The 18,669-nt window shown below is 32.4% G+C and overlaps 2 protein-coding genes across 2 annotated transcripts; both read right to left on the bottom strand.

Moving 5' to 3' along the window:
- Positions 1-9,401: 9,401 nt before the first annotated feature.
- On the bottom strand, positions 9,402-13,163 carry LOC134723837 (ankyrin repeat domain-containing protein 50-like). Its single transcript, XM_063587380.1, has 2 exons — positions 12,205-13,163; positions 9,402-11,390 (listed from the first exon to the last, which is right to left on the bottom strand). The coding sequence occupies exon 2, from the start codon at positions 10,447-10,449 to the stop codon at positions 9,490-9,492; it is 960 nt and encodes a 319-aa protein (XP_063443450.1). The 5' UTR covers positions 10,450-11,390; positions 12,205-13,163; the 3' UTR covers positions 9,402-9,489.
- Positions 11,325-18,456, bottom strand: LOC134723083 (serine/threonine-protein phosphatase 6 regulatory ankyrin repeat subunit B-like). The gene is made up of 2 exons (XM_063586721.1): positions 13,135-18,456; positions 11,325-11,390 (listed from the first exon to the last, which is right to left on the bottom strand). The coding sequence occupies exons 1-2, from the start codon at positions 18,454-18,456 to the stop codon at positions 11,325-11,327; spliced, it is 5,388 nt and encodes a 1,795-aa protein (XP_063442791.1).
- Positions 18,457-18,669: the final 213 nt, after the last annotated feature.

Below are 18,669 nucleotides of genomic sequence, written 5' to 3'. Positions count from 1 at the left end.
AGATCCTTTTTTTGTGGGATCAAGTTGATTTCTTAGTAAAAGGTTACCTACATTCGAACCTCCTTGTCCACATCAACATAAAAATATTGAGATGTGGTTTGATATAATTGTGAATGAGACAACTATCCACCAGAGTTCAAATGATGAAGATATTCAGTTTGGCCTTCAGTGTTAACAATGAAAAGAAATCATATTGTACAGTTGGTTATCAAAGGCTCTGACATGTAAAAAAGTGAAACCACTCAAAAGAGAAAAATAACTGGCTAATTTAAACGATACTATTTACAAAATACAAATATTGACAGACATGAACCATTGAAATATGCATTTACAGTCTATGACATGGTAAAACCTGTTTGCTAATAAAACTGCATACCAAATACCATTGACCTAACACTAGTGGTCCCCCACACACTGAATTACTGTGGCAGAGTACAACCTGTTTATCAGCGCCCAACCCTGCTTTTTCTTTCCAATTGATATTTTCATATTTTCCTGTACAACGTCTGTTTCCCCAACCAAACGCTTTCTGTTTGTTCCATTTCAGATAAGTCTTTGTTGTCCCAAATATTCTATCAAATTTAAAGCATTTGGAATGTCTTTTACTTTTCCGTTGTAAATATTAGGGAATTTGATGCATCTATCATACAAGTGAGAGGTTTAGTGCTATAAAGCCAGGTTCAATCCACCATTTTCTACATTTGAGATCCTCTGAGATCACCCCTAGTTTTTGGTGGGGTTCCTGTTGCTTATTCTTTAGTTTTCTATGTCTTGTCATGTGTAATTTTGTTTGTCTGGTTTTTTTTTTTTTCATTTTTAGCCATAGCGTTGTCAGTTTATTTTCGATTTATGAGTTTGACTGTCCCTCTGGTATACTTTTGTAGAAGAAACACGCTCTGGCTTATATATAAAATTCTCCTGGTATCTATGATGAGTTTATTAGAAAGCTAAAAGGGAAGCGGGTGCGTCAACAAGCATCTATCCCGTTGAACTTTGGATAAAGGATTTAACAGTTAAGTCTGCCTCATCTTTTGACTTGCATCTAGATATTAACAATGATGGTCGATTGAATACAAAACTTTTACAAGAGGAATGATTTCAGCTTCCAAATTTGATCTTGCCAGTTATAATGAGGAACATTCCAACACCATCTGCATACAGAGTATATATCTTCAAATTGATTCGATATTCATGCGCTTGTATTTTCTATCATGAATTTCTTGATTGAGTATTGCTGCTCACAAAAAAAACCTATTTAACAAGAGTATCTTATTGTGAAGTTGAAACCATCTCTTCCTTAATTTTATGGACCCAGCGGCGAGTTGATTTTTTCGTTATGAAAAATCACAGATGATCATGGATTTGTTTCAAATGTCAAAATCACAATCCTGTCCCCGATTTTCTTTGTCACTTTTCAAATGGTTTTTGTCAAAAATGAAAGTGGCCGCATCCGTGTTCATCCTCAACCTTTATATATGTTATGTATTATCATCAAATACAACTTACATTTTAATATTAAGAATGAACACGAATGCGGCCACATTCGTTTTACACGAAAACCGTCTAAAATTTAACTAAAATGCTAAAATTGTGACGATTTCAGTGATTTAGCATGACGTAAAGTTGCTAGTACCCGATATATGTGCATTGTATTGTCAAAAACAGACCATATTTATGTAGCAGAAGCATTCTACTGTCCAATAAATAACTAAAAGTTTACTGTTTAACAATTTTGTAAAACTGCTATATTTTGGGGCCAAAAAGGAGTCTTACCAGACCTACTCCTTTGACCTACCAAATTAGACTTTAAAACTGGGCTTAATTGTACTCACATGATCAACACGATGGGTACCACATCTGGAGCAGGATCTGCGTACCTTACATGAGCACATGAGATCAACCTGAGCTTTACCTGAAAGCACAACATCATATTTGAGCGATTACCGAACATTGTGATAAAGTTGACTTGAAATACGATTTGGCTTCACATTTTGAATGTAAATGTTTGCATATCCATAACTTGGCCATATCACTAATGTATCTTTTCTATAAGCATATTCTTTCACCCAAGTTGAAAAAAAATCTCCTTTAATTAGTGTAGACCAGTTTTTGATATTGCTATTGCTAATGAGGTTGTAAAATTTGATATATGTTTTTTGGTATTTTTGTTTTGTTTAATGAGCCCTAGCTGTTAAATTCATGATTACCGATTTGACTCAAATTTTCGTATTAGATTTATAGCAATGAAAAACATTTATCAAAACTATTATAAGTCTAAAATAAACAATTATTAGGGCATGGACATGCTTATATGTAGCTTCGTTTCGTGTGTATTTTAGTCTAGACGCCATCTAATCAACTATCGAGTTGAGCTCCTATGGCCATATTTATATATAAGCGATGTAAACATAAATATAGATATAAATAGTAAAGCGACCTCGTGCTATCGGATATCTAATTTCTTATTACAGATCAAAATATATGTTATCATCGTTTTTACATGTATAAGAAGGGTTTTTTTTGTGGATCGAACCATTCCATATAATGATTTACCTTTGTTGCACTTTCAATGTTGACATTCTTTTCCTTTAAATATCTTTACACATACAATTAACGTGTTATACATCTCTAGCTAGGGGGCTAACTTGAAGTTCACATGAATACGGATTCAATATGATCGATTTATTCGCTTTCAAGTGAATCATTCATCATTAAAGTTTGTTAGCTTATTTCGTGAATCGTTCATCATTAAATTTTCTTAACTTTTCTCGACAAAATGTTGCTATACTGGCTGCTAAAATCGATTTATTTCACTGCTTCACTTTCATTAATGATTGAACAAAAAAACATCATAAATTTGATTTCTTAAATATCTCGTAGCTAGTGCCCCTTTAAATATTTTATTGTTTTTATTGTGATTAACATTATTACACAATGTTGACCCCTAATTTTTACATTTGTTCCCATTATATCTGTTCGTTTTGTTCACTCGTTGTTGTCAATACAAAGGAAATAAACTCATAGATAAGAAGATTAAATTTTGTATTTACCCTAGACGGGCACTTCGTCTACAATATACTCATCAGTGACGCTCGCATTCCTTAAAGATTAAAACGAGCCAAATAAAGTACGAAGTTGAGGAGCATTGAGGTCCAAAATTAATAAAGTTTTGCCAAATTCAGCCAAAAAGTAAAATCACAAAAATACCGAACTTAGAGGAAAATCAATTTGGAAAGTCCATAATCACATGGCAAAATCAAATAACAAAACGCATCAAAAACGAATGGACAAGAACTGTCATATTCCTGACTTGGTACAGGCATTTTCAAATGTAGAAAATGGTGGATTAAACCTGGTTCTATAGCGCTAACCCTCTCACTTTAAAGACAGTCTCATCAAATTCCGTTATATTTACATTGATGCGTTAAATATACAGACACAATAAATAAAATAGTCAAGATTTGGGTACATCAGTCATCATCGTATAACAATTTTAAAAGGAACAATTTAACAGAACACATGAACATCTACTACCTACGAACACATTGATTGATTTGAGTGTCTGACGTCAGAATTTTTTATACGTCACATAAATTTGTCGTTCAATGTGCATACAAACAATTTTAAAATTTACATAGGCAATGTTAGCATACAGGGTTAAAAATTCAAAAGTATGTAAGAATAAATTTCAGAAATAGACTAAGATATAAACTAGTCCAAAAGTTATATATAGAATTTATAAGAATCCGAATATAGTTAATTCCACTACGCGATTGAATGATTTTGACGTGTGTGGTTCAACCACGGTTCAACGTACATAGTAATTCATAATAGAAATATAGCATGATGACGTATAATAGAACAATATCATACTGACGGGATCTTTTAAAGTACAGAGTCACGTTATAAGAACAAAAGAAATATAAAAAGTCGCTTATACAAAACAAACCACAAAAAAAAAAAAAAAAAGCCAATACAAACACATACATGAGATGTATAAGTACCGAGCCACGTCAAACGGATATCAGATAAAGCCATTCAACAGTAAAAGTAACATCTACAATAGAACAAAGACAAGGTAATATATGCCTGAGGTAGAAAAGCCTTAGTATTTCAAAAATTCAAAATGTTTGTATATATTACCTTATCAATAATAATTCGTGTCAGCACAGAAATGATGACTACTGGGCTGGTTATGCCCTCTGGGAATTAAAACACAACAGCAGCGGCATCGACCGAGTGGTTGTAAATAAACTCATCATAGCTAGATACCATGCGACTGTCGTTCCAAAAAAAAGTAAATTCTCAAAAAAAACTTAATTCCGAGAAAAATTCTACATAAGAAAATGCCTGTACCAAGTCAGGAATATGATAGTTGTTATCCATTCGTTTGATGTGTTTGAGCTTTTGATTTTGCTATTCGATAAAGGACCTTCAGCTTTGAAATTTCTTCGGAGTTCATTATTTTTGTGATTTTACTTTTGACCACATTTTAAGAAGGTTATTTTGTCTATCTAATTAAATACTGCTAGATCAATAACAACTTAAGTGATCAGTATATTCATTTCGACGACAATTTAAGCCAATTCGATTTTCTTTTAACAATCCTGAATATCATCGGTTAAAGTATCTCTTGCAGTCAATAGAAACACACGCACAGCGTATCTGTATTGTGTGAAAATTAAAATCAGTCTAAGCAACGATCAACTGTTTTCCACAATGTGAACATAATAGTGTATATCAATATCTTCATTTGTCAAACATTTTATATCAATTTTCTTCACATCGTTATTTCGAAGTCTCAGTTCCAATTTTTCAACGGATATGACAAAAAGTAAAGCAAATTAAGGACACTTTTGCCTATTCTCTCAAAAATACTAGTCCCTTCTATACTTTATATATCTGCGTGATCTATAAAATTTGTAATTGGCTGAAATTGATTTTTTTTATGTATCCAGATTGATCTGTGCTAATGAGTTTTGGTAAAACGTTTTGCAGTCGTTGAGCTAGTGCATGGGACATAATATTAAGATTTACGTTTAATAATTCTATATTTTTCTTATTTAAATGGGTCCCCCCGTTTTAAAAATTAACGACAAAACACTAGACCGCTACGAGTGAGTTAAACTATTATCTTCACGACCCTTAATATATAATTTTTAAAGTACATATTAAAGCTTCTCCCAAAACATTTTGTAAAATTCTAAGGTCAGACCGTCAAGTCCAGGAGACTTTTTCAATTGCATATTTTGTATTGCTTCAAAACCTTTCAAGCGTAACTGAACCATCATACAATAAAGTTTTTTCGTCATTTACTTTTTATTTCCAAATTCAAGTTGTATTTGTAATATATTCTTGATTATGTATCATTCGGATTTTTTGATGAAAAATATTTTTCATAATAGTTTTTAATTTAAAGTTAGAGCTTGCTTTGATCGTTTAAAACTTTTTTCTTTTCATCTTTTATTCTATTTATTGATTTCTTTAGGATGTATTCTTCTGACATTTCAGTCTCGTTCAGTCTCGTTGAAATCTCGTTCTGGAATTATTTCTAAAAATATGTGATACAAGTGAAAATATCAATGAATTTAAAAAATGTTATAATCAAACTTAACTCTGTGACAAAATTGGGTATTTCCAATGAGCAGCTTTTGATTAATAAATTTTTCCAATTTTATTACCAATCAAGTCCGTCTTTTTAGCCAAAATTTTGAGAAAATGCGTGAGGGATACAAAAAAATATTTTACCAGAAACATATACATCCAACATCCCTTTTTTCTTTTCAAATCTCTTAGATATGTATTTTTTTCAATCATTTATAACAAATAAGTTGAAAAAATATTCAGTTTTTACTTAAAACGGAGAAAAATCACAAATTTACAAAATTGATAACATGGTAAATTTGACACAAAAAAAGCATCAAAATATGATAAAACTTTCTTATATTAACACCTTCCTTTAGTTTTTTTAATTCAAATTAATCAGATTGATCCCCTTCATTGAAAGTATGACGAAAAGTTTAATTGTGGAATTGTGATTTTTTCATGATTATCGCCCCAAAATGGGTAAAAATTGATGAAAAATGTGAAAATCATCGAAATCGGGTACTTTCAAAGGGCCGTAGCAAAAAAAGAAGTGCACCACCATATGATTTTTTCCTCACCAATTATTTTTTTACAGTCATATAAACCCCAAAAACAGGTTTAGAAAAAAATTAATTCTAGAAATTTTTGGCTCCTGGGAGGTGTACTTTCGTAATTTGTCTTGACCCTCAAAAATACGTTTTTGTACTCGTATGAAGCAGAACTAATGCAGAACCTTCTAAAATAAAAAAAGAAAAAGCACCTCGCAAAATATTTTAATTTTACTTTCCAATATGTTGATGATGTCCTATCATTGAATAACCTATATTTCAGCCAATATTTACATATCATATATCCCAGTGAACTTGAAATTAAGGATACTACTGATACTAGAAGGACTGTTTCATACCTTGATCTTTTCCCCAGATGGACGACTTCACACAAAAATCTATGATAAACGGGACGATTTCAACTTCCCAATTATCAATTTCCCATTTCTCAGAAGTAACATACAATCTGCTCCTTCGTATTGTGTTTACAAATCTCATATCCCAGTGAACTTGAAATTAAGGATACTACTGATACTAGAAGGACTGCTTCATACCTTGATCTTTTCCCCAGATGGACGACTTCACACAAAAATCTATTATAAACGGGACGATTTCAACTTCCCAATTATCAATTTCCCATTTCTCAGAAGTAACATACAGTCTGCTCCTTCGTATTGTGTTAACATATCTCAATTGATAAACATGAAGTGTATTAGTGTTAGTACACCTTTATCAAACTGATGAATGCATTGGTTTAATGCCTTAAAAGTTACATAATTTGAACCCGTTTTATTGTTTTTAACATAAATATACTTACACGTAACATTCTAAGTCACAGGAAATTTGTATAATCACTCGATAAAACACAGACGCACTCGAAAAATCCCGGACTGCTCTCGAAAAAAACCTCAACACATATAAATGAATTAAGTCCCTTCCGGAGCACCTGAGATCACCCCTAGTTTTTGGTGGGGTTCGTGTTGTTTATTCTTTAGTTTTCTATGTTGTGTCCTGTGTACTATTGTTTGTCTGTTTGTCTTTTTCATTTTTAGCCATGGCGTTGTCAGATTTATGAGATTGACTGTCCCTTTGATATCTTTCGTCCCTCCTTTAATGTCGTGTTCAATGCAACAACAAGAATATTTGTGAAGTGTCGTTGTTCTTCTCTTAAATTTGATGCGTTTCCCTCAGTTTTATTTCGTTACCCGGATTTGTTTTTTTCTCAATCGATTTATGAGTTTCGAACAGCGGTATACTGCTGTTGCCTTTATATATAACATTTATTAATTACAATGAAAATTACAATACTCATTAATATCAAATTGTCGTAGTAATTAGATAATTAGATATAGGAAGATGCGTCGTGAGTTGATTGATTGTATTATATTGTATTATCTAGCTTTGTCAAATGCCATAAGGTAGCAATACACAGTTAGGAAAAAAACTTAAAATTGACACTCATAACTTTTAAACACCCTCTTTCCCACTTTCTCTTCCCCCTCCTGTCTAACAAATAAGGCTTAATATTTGTGTTATGCATGTTTATATTTATAAAAAGAGAATCTTCCATAGATTTGATTTCTAATGGTCTTAATGGTGAAATATAATCCCTTATGGGTGTAACCATGGCAACAATCTGCATTTCTTTGATACAAAATATAGGAAAAGAAGGGGGGTGAACATGTCACAAAAGTCTCAAAAATTTGGTCCAAAGGAAAATTTCAATCAATTACAGTGATACCTTTCCTGAAACCATAGGCTTGTATCTATCAAGTGGTAAAAAAAAATCATATGCATTTCTGCTCGTTTTTCCATAAAATTGAATTGAAAAGATCGAGCGCAAAATCTTTGTTAATAAACACTACAATAATTTATGGACCTATGGATGGTACGGATAGGAAAATACGGACTGTCAAATAGATAAATGGCATATAAAACATTCTAAAACAATCTAAATGTTCATATAAACCCACTAAGAAGGCTAAATTATTCTTCAATTATCTAAAAATCAATTTTATTGTACAAAAAAATGCATATTTAAAAAATTCACAATGACCATAATGCGAAACTAGACTTCTTACTGTGTATTGCTACCTGATGCTCTGATATATACGTCTAGAGTTTTAATTGCTGTTGAACAGATCACAATCTGAGCAGCGAAATAACTGAATTTAAATATTATGGATAGCGGATCATGAGCAACGCAATTTTCTAAAAAGCCGGACCATTATCATCACATAAGAACGTATCACACTTAGTAACAACTTGATTATTATATAATAAAAGAATTACAGGGGGAAAAACCATTGTTTTCAAAATTGTTTGAACACAGACAATTTTGAAAATGTATATGCGTAAATTCTTTCAGCTTGAGCTTACTTTTTTCATATTTTAAATTTTTTTAAATTTTTGATAAGATAAAATTATTGACATGATTTTTTTCATTTAATAGTATTATATTCATATAAGATTTTAAAATTTTCCCTGTATTTTGTTTCTTTTGCATTCTGTGACTGTTTCTGTCATGACCTCTTTCTAATGGTGTAGATAGTTTTCAAAGATTCCAGGCTTTTAATGTGATACGCCAGACGCGCGTTTCATCTACATAAGACTCATCAGTGAAGCTCAGATCAAAATAGTAAGAACGTCAAACAAGTAGGCGGTATTATAGCTTTTAGACCTGGCCTTATCTGTCATGAAGGTGTTTTAACAAATTTGCCCATGGACTGTTGAGACATCGTTGGTTTTTTTTAACATCATTGTCAACAATCTGTTACATTTTTTGTTGTGCTTTTCAGTTTGTTCATCTGTTTCTGATGTAATGGTGTTTTTCATTTTGTCAGTATTATCACTAACTTCATTTATTTCATTTTCTTGGACATTCTCATTTTCAGAGAGGTCGTGTTTTACAATCCATCATTTTATGGCGACTTCCATGACACGACTGGCATACACAGTCATTATGGCAATTTTGCATAAATTAACCTTTTAACAAACATTTATGGCATATTTATTCATTCAAACTTTGTGGAATTTGTTCTACTATTGAAAAGGCTAAATTCTGGTTGACCAGGATGATATATTTTGCATATATCAAATTTTAATCCTGGTATATATATATATATTATATATATGATGAGTTTATTTAGCATATTTTCCAATTGTTAGATCTCTTTTTCAATTTTATAAATATCTTCACTGGCAAGCAGATATATCAACTGACTCAACATTATTTTGGTAATGCTAATGATTTACTTTTATGCCCCACTGCATCTGTACTATTTCTGTTTGTTCTTTGGAAATACATTCACTCCTGGTGACCAACCCTATTTGTCTCACTCGTGATATTCTACTGTTAACATAATAATTCCACTATATTACTACTTTTACAAGCTAACATTAAAGGTGAATAACCATCATTATCACATTTATTATAATCTGCTCCTCTGTCTAGTAACATCTTTACTATTTCTGTAAATCCACTCCTACAAGCAAACATCAAAGGTGATTGGTGGTTATAATCATATTCATTATATTCGGCTCCTCTGTCTAATAACATCTTTACTATTTCTGTCAAACCACTCCTACAAGCAAACATTAAAGGTGACTGGTGACTATTATTATATGCATTATATTCTGCTCCTCTATCTAACAGGACATTGACTATTTTTGTATGACCATTATCACAAGCACACATTAAAGGCGACTGCCCGTATTTATTACATTTATCATAATCTGCTCCTCTGTCTAATAACATCTTTACTATTTCTGTACATCCACGCATACAAGCAAACATTAAAGGTGACTGGTGGCTATAATTATATTCATTATATTCTGCTCCTTTGTCTAATAACATCTTTACTATTTCTGTATATCCTTTATCACAAGCAAACATTAAAGGTGACTGGTGATTATTATTATATGCATTATATTCTGCTCCTCTATCTAACAGGACACTGACTATTTTTGTATGACCATTATCACAAGCACACATTAAAGGTGACTGCCCGGATTTATTACATTTATCACAATCTGCTTCTATACCTATCAACATATTAACTATTTCATCACGTCCGTACCTACAAGCAAACATTAAAGGTGACCAAACATTACAGACACATTCATTATAATCTGCTCCTATATCTATCAACATTTTAACCATTTCTGTATGTCCATTTTTACAAGCATGCAATATAGGTGACAAACCGTTGTTGTTACATTTATTATAGTCTGCTCCTGCATCTAACAACATCTTTACTACGTCTACCCAGACAACATGAGTATGTTGGCCCAACATTGGCACAACGTATATCATTGCATTGGCCCATCGTTGTATTTTAACGTTGGCCCAACGTATAAGTGCAAAGTGGGCCTACGTTGGCCCAACATGATGGCTTGATGTTGGCCCAACGTTGTACGGTTATATGCAATACATAGGGCCAACGTTGGCCCATTGTATGAAAAACGAAATCCATGTTGGCACAACGTTGGACCAACGTAAAAATATCTTTTCTTATGTTGGCACTATGTTGGTCCAAGGTAGATATTTCTCATTTTTGTGTTGGCAATACGTTGGTCTATTGTATCAACCACATTACAATGGATGCTGCATGAGGAGCTGGATATATGATAAATACTTCGGAGCACATTTGATTTTTTTTTGTGTTCCAAACTGCCAAAGTTTAAGGTAGCAATTCTGTATTTTTGTATTACCCATTGTTGTTACTGTCCTTGTTTTTTTTTCTTGAACTTTGCCTTTTTAATTTTATTTATTGTGTGACGCTAAGATATTTATTTGGCAATGTTTGATGGATCGACAAGATAAACTCTGTGTCATTTGGTGTCTTGTAAAAAGTTGTCTCAATAGTAATCATACCACATCTTCTTTTTTCATATCAATTTCATTTATTCCTTTAACAGAAAAAATGACGTATGGCTTATGGTTAGGCGATCATACAAATAGTTTTTTCGGAGATGTAATTTTAGTTGTATTGGTTCCAGATCCAGAATGAAAATTAAATAATTCAGAAGATGAAACTTTATTTATTTTAAATTTGATTTCATTTGTCGTCACCACGAGGAGTGTCCTCCTCAATTTGAACTTCAACAGTGTCATTATTATGTATTTCCCTGTTTTCCCTTCTCCTGTTTCTTGCCACCTTCTTTGTCAAGGCATAAGCGCAGCCAATCTTAAGCTGCATCATCTATCTCCTTATCCGAAGACTCTTTACAGCTATGTTTTTTTTCTGACCGACTCTGTAATAAAGTTATAAGTAAACTTGAATTGTGTATTTGCCTAATGCATGCGTGCGTAATCTCCCTTCTAGATATGTAATATAAATCAATGTATATTCTAAATATTTTAAACACTATTTAATACAAAATAAAATCTTAAATAACCATTTTTTTAATTATTTTTAATATTGGTTATTTGTCTAATGGTCAGAAATTCATTAGTATTAGACGGATTTGTGGGTACATGTCTCACAAACCCTTATTATTATTATTATTTCAGAATTCAGAATCATACTTTATATATTCGTAATATACATGATATATAAAGAATAATTTAGTAATAGATGTGTATTAATGAAGTTATATATTTGATATATAAAACACTGTTACACATGCAAGTGTGTATATGATCAGGTTTCACAATAGAACAATAAAACTTTACAAATTCATTTATATTTTAATGAAGTATAAATCATTATACCACATTTTTGAAACATTACGGATAATTTTATTCTATTAACTTCAGTAATGATCATACATTTTGTCGTAATAGATTTTAGAAAAAAATATTAAAATATTGGTAATTTACAATTTGTTTGAAGATACTAATGTTCAGTGGCAAATATTTCATGATAATTAATAGGATTGAAATGATTTAAAATCTAGAAAATATTTCGCCCGAAACGTATAAACTTCAAGATTAGCATTATGAAATGATAGAAATTAATATATGTTTTGATTTTTAACAACATCCCTCAGTTTAAAAAATCTTATTGTATTTGTCATTCTGAATCGTATATATATATATTTCAGATTTTTTAAAGTTACAACTTACATGTTACTTTCTTTCTCTTTGAATCTCAGATGACATGATTTTCTCTTTTTTTTTTCTTCGTATCACTGCTTTCTTACAAATACACAACAGGAAATAGTCACAAAAGTGACCATCCCATTACATTCAGATTTCCTATAAACTTAATTACCATAGCAACTATCTTTGAAATTTGTCGAACATATGGTCAACCTTATCAGAATCGGCTTGATTAACAGACTGGCTGTATCAAATATCACTCTGCATATAATTGCTATTATTATGTTTCACAAAGTTTAATGAATAAATTTATTATAAATAATGATTGCAATAAATTTTAATTTTTAACCAGGCAATCTATGTTTACGATATACATATTTTTATTACAGTAATGATATTCCAGAATAGATTTTACCTGACTTATATATAGAGTATAATATATGATCAACGTTGGCCCAGCATTGGCCCAACATAGAGTTGTAAATGTAATTTCAGTTTATAAACACTTTCGGTATAACATTAACTTTTCATAAAGCCTGCTGCAATCGAAACTATCCGCCTCCCAAGAGAAATAAAGCGTAAAATATTATACAATCAATTCTATTAACTAAATTTCATATCGGCCCTGTGTTGCTACTAACATTATGCCAACGGTTGCCCGATTATTTATAACCAACATGAAATAATAATATGAATTTCCAACAACAGACCAACGTTGGGCCAATGTTATGCAGCCAACACCAACGTGCGACCAATGTACCGACAATTTACCAACGCTGGGCCAATGTTGTGCAGCCAACATAAACTTGCGACCAACGGACCGACAATTTGCCAACGTTGGGCTAATGTTGTGTAGCCAACATAAACTTGCGACCAACGGACCGACAATTTGCCAACGTTGGGCCAATGTTGTGAAGCCAACACCAACGGTCGACCAACGCGCCGACCATTTGCCAACGTTGGCCCACTGTTAGTCTGTTGACTGGGTATATATCCATTATTACAAGCAATCATTAAAGGTGACCAACCATTACGATCACATTTATTATAATCTACCCCTCTGTCTATCAACACCTTTACAATTTCTGTATATCCTTTTGCACAAGCTTTAGTAATAGGTGACCAGCCAACATTATCATATTTATTGCAATTGACTCCTCTGTCCAACAATATTTTAACTATTCGTGTATTTCCTCTGTTACAAGCAAACATTAAAACCGATACACCATCTTTGTTACATTTTCTATAATCTACGCATTTTTCCAACAGCATAACTACTATTTCTGTATGCCCTTTGTCACAAGCATTCATGATAGGTGACAAACCATTGTTGCTACATTTATTATAATCTACTCCATTATCTAACAATATCTTAACTATTTCTGTATATCCTTTGCCGCAAGCAAACAATATGAGTGACCAACCATTTTTTCTACATTTATTAAAATCTGCCCCTCTGTCTAACAACATAAACATTATGTCTACATGTCCGTTGTAACACGCAACCATTATAGGTGACACACCTTTTTTGTTACATTTATCATAATCTACTCCTCTGTTCAAAAATATCTTGACTATTTCTGTATGTCCTTTGTTACAAGCCAGCATAAAAGGTGACACACCTTTTTTGTTGCATTTAATATAATTTGCTCCTTTGTCCAACAACATCTTTACAATTTCAGTGTTTCCGTTGTAACAAGCAAACATTATAGGAGACCAACCATTAATGTTACATTTATCAAAGTCGGCTCCTCTGTCTAAAAAAAACTTTACTGCTTCTCGATGTCCTTTGTTACAAGCATACATAATAGGTGACCAGTCATTGTTGTCACATTTATGTAAATCTGCTCCTTTATATAATAACATCTTCACTATATCTGTATGTCCTTTGTTACACGACCACATTAGAGGTGACACATTATTGTTGTCACATTTATTATAATCTACTCCTTTGTTTAACAAAATCTGAACTATATCTGTATGCCCTACATAACAAGCGCACATTAGAGGCGACCGCTCATTGATGTCACATTTATTATAATCTGCTCCTTTGTCCAACAAATTCTTAACAATTTCTACGTGTCCTTCGTTACAAGCATGCATTACAGGAGACCAACCGTAGTGGCTACATGTATTAGAATCTGCTTCTGCGTCCAACAGCAAACCTGCTCGTTTTTTATGTCTTCTGTGACAAGCACATATTATAGGTGACCGCGTATAATTGTTACATTCATCATAATATTCTGCATTGTCTAACAACTTTTGTATTTTATCTGTATGATCATATTTGCCAGTCATCATTACATATGACCAATCAATATTGTCACATTTATCATAATCTTCTCCTTTGACTAACAGCATTCTCACAATTTTTTCATGCCCACGGTTACAAGCGCACTTTATAGGTGACAAATTATCGTTGTTACGTTTATTATAATCTGCTCCTCTTTTTAATAACAATTGCACTATTTCGTCAAGACCATTATAACAAGCAAACAATACAGGCGACCAGCCGTTGTTGCAACATGTATTATAATCTGCACCTTTGTCTAACAATATACTAACTATTTCTGTGTATCCTTTATTAGGAACATAGGAAACAGGTGACAAGTTATTGTCTGTTTTTACGGTGTAATTTGAAATCATCACAGATGACCAAATATTGTTGTTAAATATTTTAGAATCTGCTCCTTTGTCTAGCAACATTTTAACTATTTCTGTATGTCCATTGTTACAAGCGCTCACCAAAGGTGTCCAACCATTATTATTAAATTTATTACAATCTGCTCCTTTGTCAAGCAGCATTTTAACTATTTCTGAATGTCCATTGTTACAAGCACTCATAAGAGGGGACCAACCATAAATATCATGACTATTGTAATCCGCTCCTTTGTCTACCAATATTCTTGCTATTTCTGTATGTCCCATGGCACAACCGTACATTAATGGTGACCAGGAATTGTTGTTACATTTTGTATAATCTGCTCCTCTGTCTAACAGCATCTTGACTATTTCTGCATTTCCACTGTTACACGCACATAATACTGGTGACATCCCATTGTTGCTACATTTATTATAGAATGCTCCTTTGTCCAATAACATCCTTACGATTTCTGCGTGTCCTATGTAACAAGCACACATTAAAGGTGACCAACCATTTTTTTCACTTTTATTATAATCTAATCCTATGTTCATGTCGAACAACATTTTAACTAGTTCTATATGTCCGTTGTTACACGCAATCAGTAAAGGTGACAAATCATTGTGGTCAAATGTATTATAATCTGCTCCTATGTCTAACAACATCTTGACTATTTCAGTATTTCCTGTGTTAAAAGCACATAATACTGGTGACATCCCATTGTTGCTACATTTATTATAGAATGCTCCTTTGTCCAACAACATCTTTACAATTTCTGTGTGTCCTTTGTAACAAGCACACATTAAAGGTGACGAACCATTTTTGTCACTTTTATTATAATCTGATTCTATGTGTAACAACATTTTAACTATTTCTATATGTCCGTTTATACACGCACTCATTACAGGTGACCAATCATTGTTGTCACATCTAGTATAATCTGCCCCCTTGTCTAACATCATCTTGACTATTTCAGAATTTCCACTGTTACACGCATATAATAACGGTGACATCCCATTGTTGCTACATTTATTATAGAATGCTCCTTTGTCCAACAACATCTTTACAATTTCTGTGTGTCCTATTTTACAAGCACATATTAAAGGTGACGAGCCATCTTTAGAACATGTATTGTAATCTGCACCTTTGTCCAGTAAAATCCTCACTATGTGTGAATGTCCATTGTCACAAGCACACATCAATGATGACAAACCCAGATTGTTACATTTATTATAATCTGATCCAATTTTCAACAACAGTTTTACTATTTCAGAATAACCGTTGTAACAAGCACACATAATAGGTGACCAACCATTATGTCTACATTTATCAAAATCTACTCCTCTGTCTACCAACATATTAACTATTACGGTATGTCCATTGTAACAAGCAACCAATAAAGGAGACACACCTTTTTTGTTACATTTATTATAATTTGCTCCTTTCTCTAACAACATCGCCACCATGTCTGTGTTTCCGTTGTTACAAGCAAACATAACAGGTGAACAACCATTACTGGTACATTTATTTATATCTGCTCCTTTGTCTAACAGCATTTTGAGTATTTCATTGTGTCCGTTATAACAGGCATACGTAATAGGTGCCCAATTGTTGTTGTCACATTTGCTATAATCGGCTCCTTTGTCCAACAAGATCTCGACAATTTTCGTGTTTCCGTTGTTACATGCAGACACCATAGGTGAACAACCATTAATATTACATATATTAAAATCGGCTCCTTTATTTAACAATAACTTTACTATTTCTGTATGTCCGCTGCTACAAGCAAACATTAAAGGTGAGAAATCATTGTTGTCACATGTATCATAATTTACTCCTCTATCTAATAACATTTTCACTATTGCTGTATGTCCATTATTACAAGAACACATTACAGGTGACATACCATCTCTATCGCATTTATTGTAAATAACGCCTTTATTCAACAACATCTTAACTATTTCTGTGTGTCCGTTGATACAAGAACACATTACAGGTGACGAACCATCTATTGAACAAGTATTATAATCTACCCCTTTGTCCAACAACATTTTTACTATTTTAGCATATCCGTTGTAACATGCACACATTAGAGGTGACCAACCAGCGTTGTTGCATTCATCACAATATGCTCCTTTGTCTAGCAACATCTTAACTATTTCTGTATGTCCATTGTAACAAGCAAACATTACAGAAGACCAATCATAATTGTCACATCTATTGACATCTGCTCCTTTCTCTAACAAAATATTTGATATTTCAGTGTGTCCTTTTTCACAAGCACTCATTAGTGGTGACCATCCGTCTTTGTCTCTTTTATTAACATCTGTTTCTCTTTCTAATAACATTGTAACTATTTCTGTGTGTCCTTCACCAGCAGCCTCAAGCAATGGTGTTGAATTATTATTACCATGTTGATTAATATCAACACAATATTTTAAACACCAATTAATGATTGGAATATCACCATAAAAACAAGACATCAATAGCGCATTATTATTGTTATGTAAATCATTAATGTGTGCTAATTGTCTCTGATAGGATGTATTAAGTTGATCCAATTGAGAAAGAAAAAAATGTCGAAAGGCTGGAATTGTCATATTAATATTACAGAATACATCATTCACTATACCCTTTGACCAATCCTCTATCATTCTTTCTATGTACATTTGATGATATTTGGGAGGCACAATTATAATAAACTGATCCATATCATTCTGTCTTTCTAATAAAAATCTTTCCATAATCAAACCACTGTCAGCATTCTTAATTAAGCATTGCATTATTTTATGTCCAAAATGAAAGGTAAGAAAGTCAAATACTTTATCATGAATAATTTTGTATTCATTTCCTTCTTTCTTTATGAATGTGTCTATGAGTGAATCAAGTTCATCTTTTAGAAGTAGTCTTGATGTTCCTCTTTCTAATCGACATGCCTCACAAGTGTTCTCAAAAATAATTCTTGTTTTGATATCCACGTCTTCTGTCAGAAATCTATCCTGCAATCTGTTGTTAAACATAATGCATATGGCCAAAGCCCCGTACTTTGCAAAACATCCTTTCTTTTGTAGTATCTCAATCTCTGCTTCATAAACTGAAAATGGGTTTTGGAAAAAATGTGTAATATTCAAATTAGGTTTATCATGATATAGTTTGCATATTAGTGGAAAACAATCATATAGATCATAAAATTCAGAAATTTTAGGAGCTTCACTTTTAAGATATAACTCAGCTATCATGTGTTTTTCAGTTTTTGACAAACTCATTTTTTCTGATAAAAGGTTACACACACAGGACTTGAAAATGGATAACGATTCAAACTTATAATCTTGGTACAGCTGTAAACGGCATGCAGCAATAACTTTTGCAGCTTGTTTTTGAAGTATCACTTTTAACCGTTCTATGAAAGGTTCCCAAATTTTTATGTCAGTATGGTTTAAAGAATAGTTTCCACACAAATCATCAATAACAAATAATGTTTTCTGGTTTGGATTGTAAAATTTGACAATGTCACCGGGATCTGTTATAAGCAAAACATCATATCCCTCATTGGACATCTTTAAAGCTACATGTCGAAGAGTGGCTGTTTTCCCTACACCAGAGCTAGCAGTAATTGTTACACAACTGTTCGTCATTATACATTTTAGTACATGCTTTGCAGCTCTGGTGCTTATAAACATCCGATCATTTTGCTTCCAGTCTTCAATAATCTGTTTTATTTGGGCTGAAATATAAAAAAAACCCACCTGAGACATTTAATTTCCATCATCTGTGGAGCTTTAAATAGAAATTAGAAGTGGCATGAGACATCTCACCATTCAAGTCACCATGTGTTAAAATAAACAATT

This window comes from Mytilus trossulus, chromosome 6, assembly GCF_036588685.1.
Source record: "Mytilus trossulus isolate FHL-02 chromosome 6, PNRI_Mtr1.1.1.hap1, whole genome shotgun sequence".
NCBI classification, from domain to species: Eukaryota; Metazoa; Mollusca; class Bivalvia; order Mytilida; family Mytilidae; genus Mytilus; species Mytilus trossulus.
The sequence above is the reverse complement of the archived record's forward strand: the minus strand, read 5'-3'. Positions and strand labels throughout refer to the sequence as shown.

Coding starts and splice junctions, on each gene's coding strand:
- LOC134723837 (XM_063587380.1), bottom strand. CDS start 10,449: ATGATATACGTTGTGCCAATGTTGGGCCAACATACTCATGTTGTCTGG.
- LOC134723083 (XM_063586721.1), bottom strand. CDS start 18,456: ATGACGAACAGTTGTGTAACAATTACTGCTAGCTCTGGTGTAGGGAAA. Junction 11,391..13,134: donor CTAACAGTGGGCCAACGTTG/GCAAATGGTCGG, acceptor ACTTTATTACAG/AGTCGGTCAGAAAAAAAACA.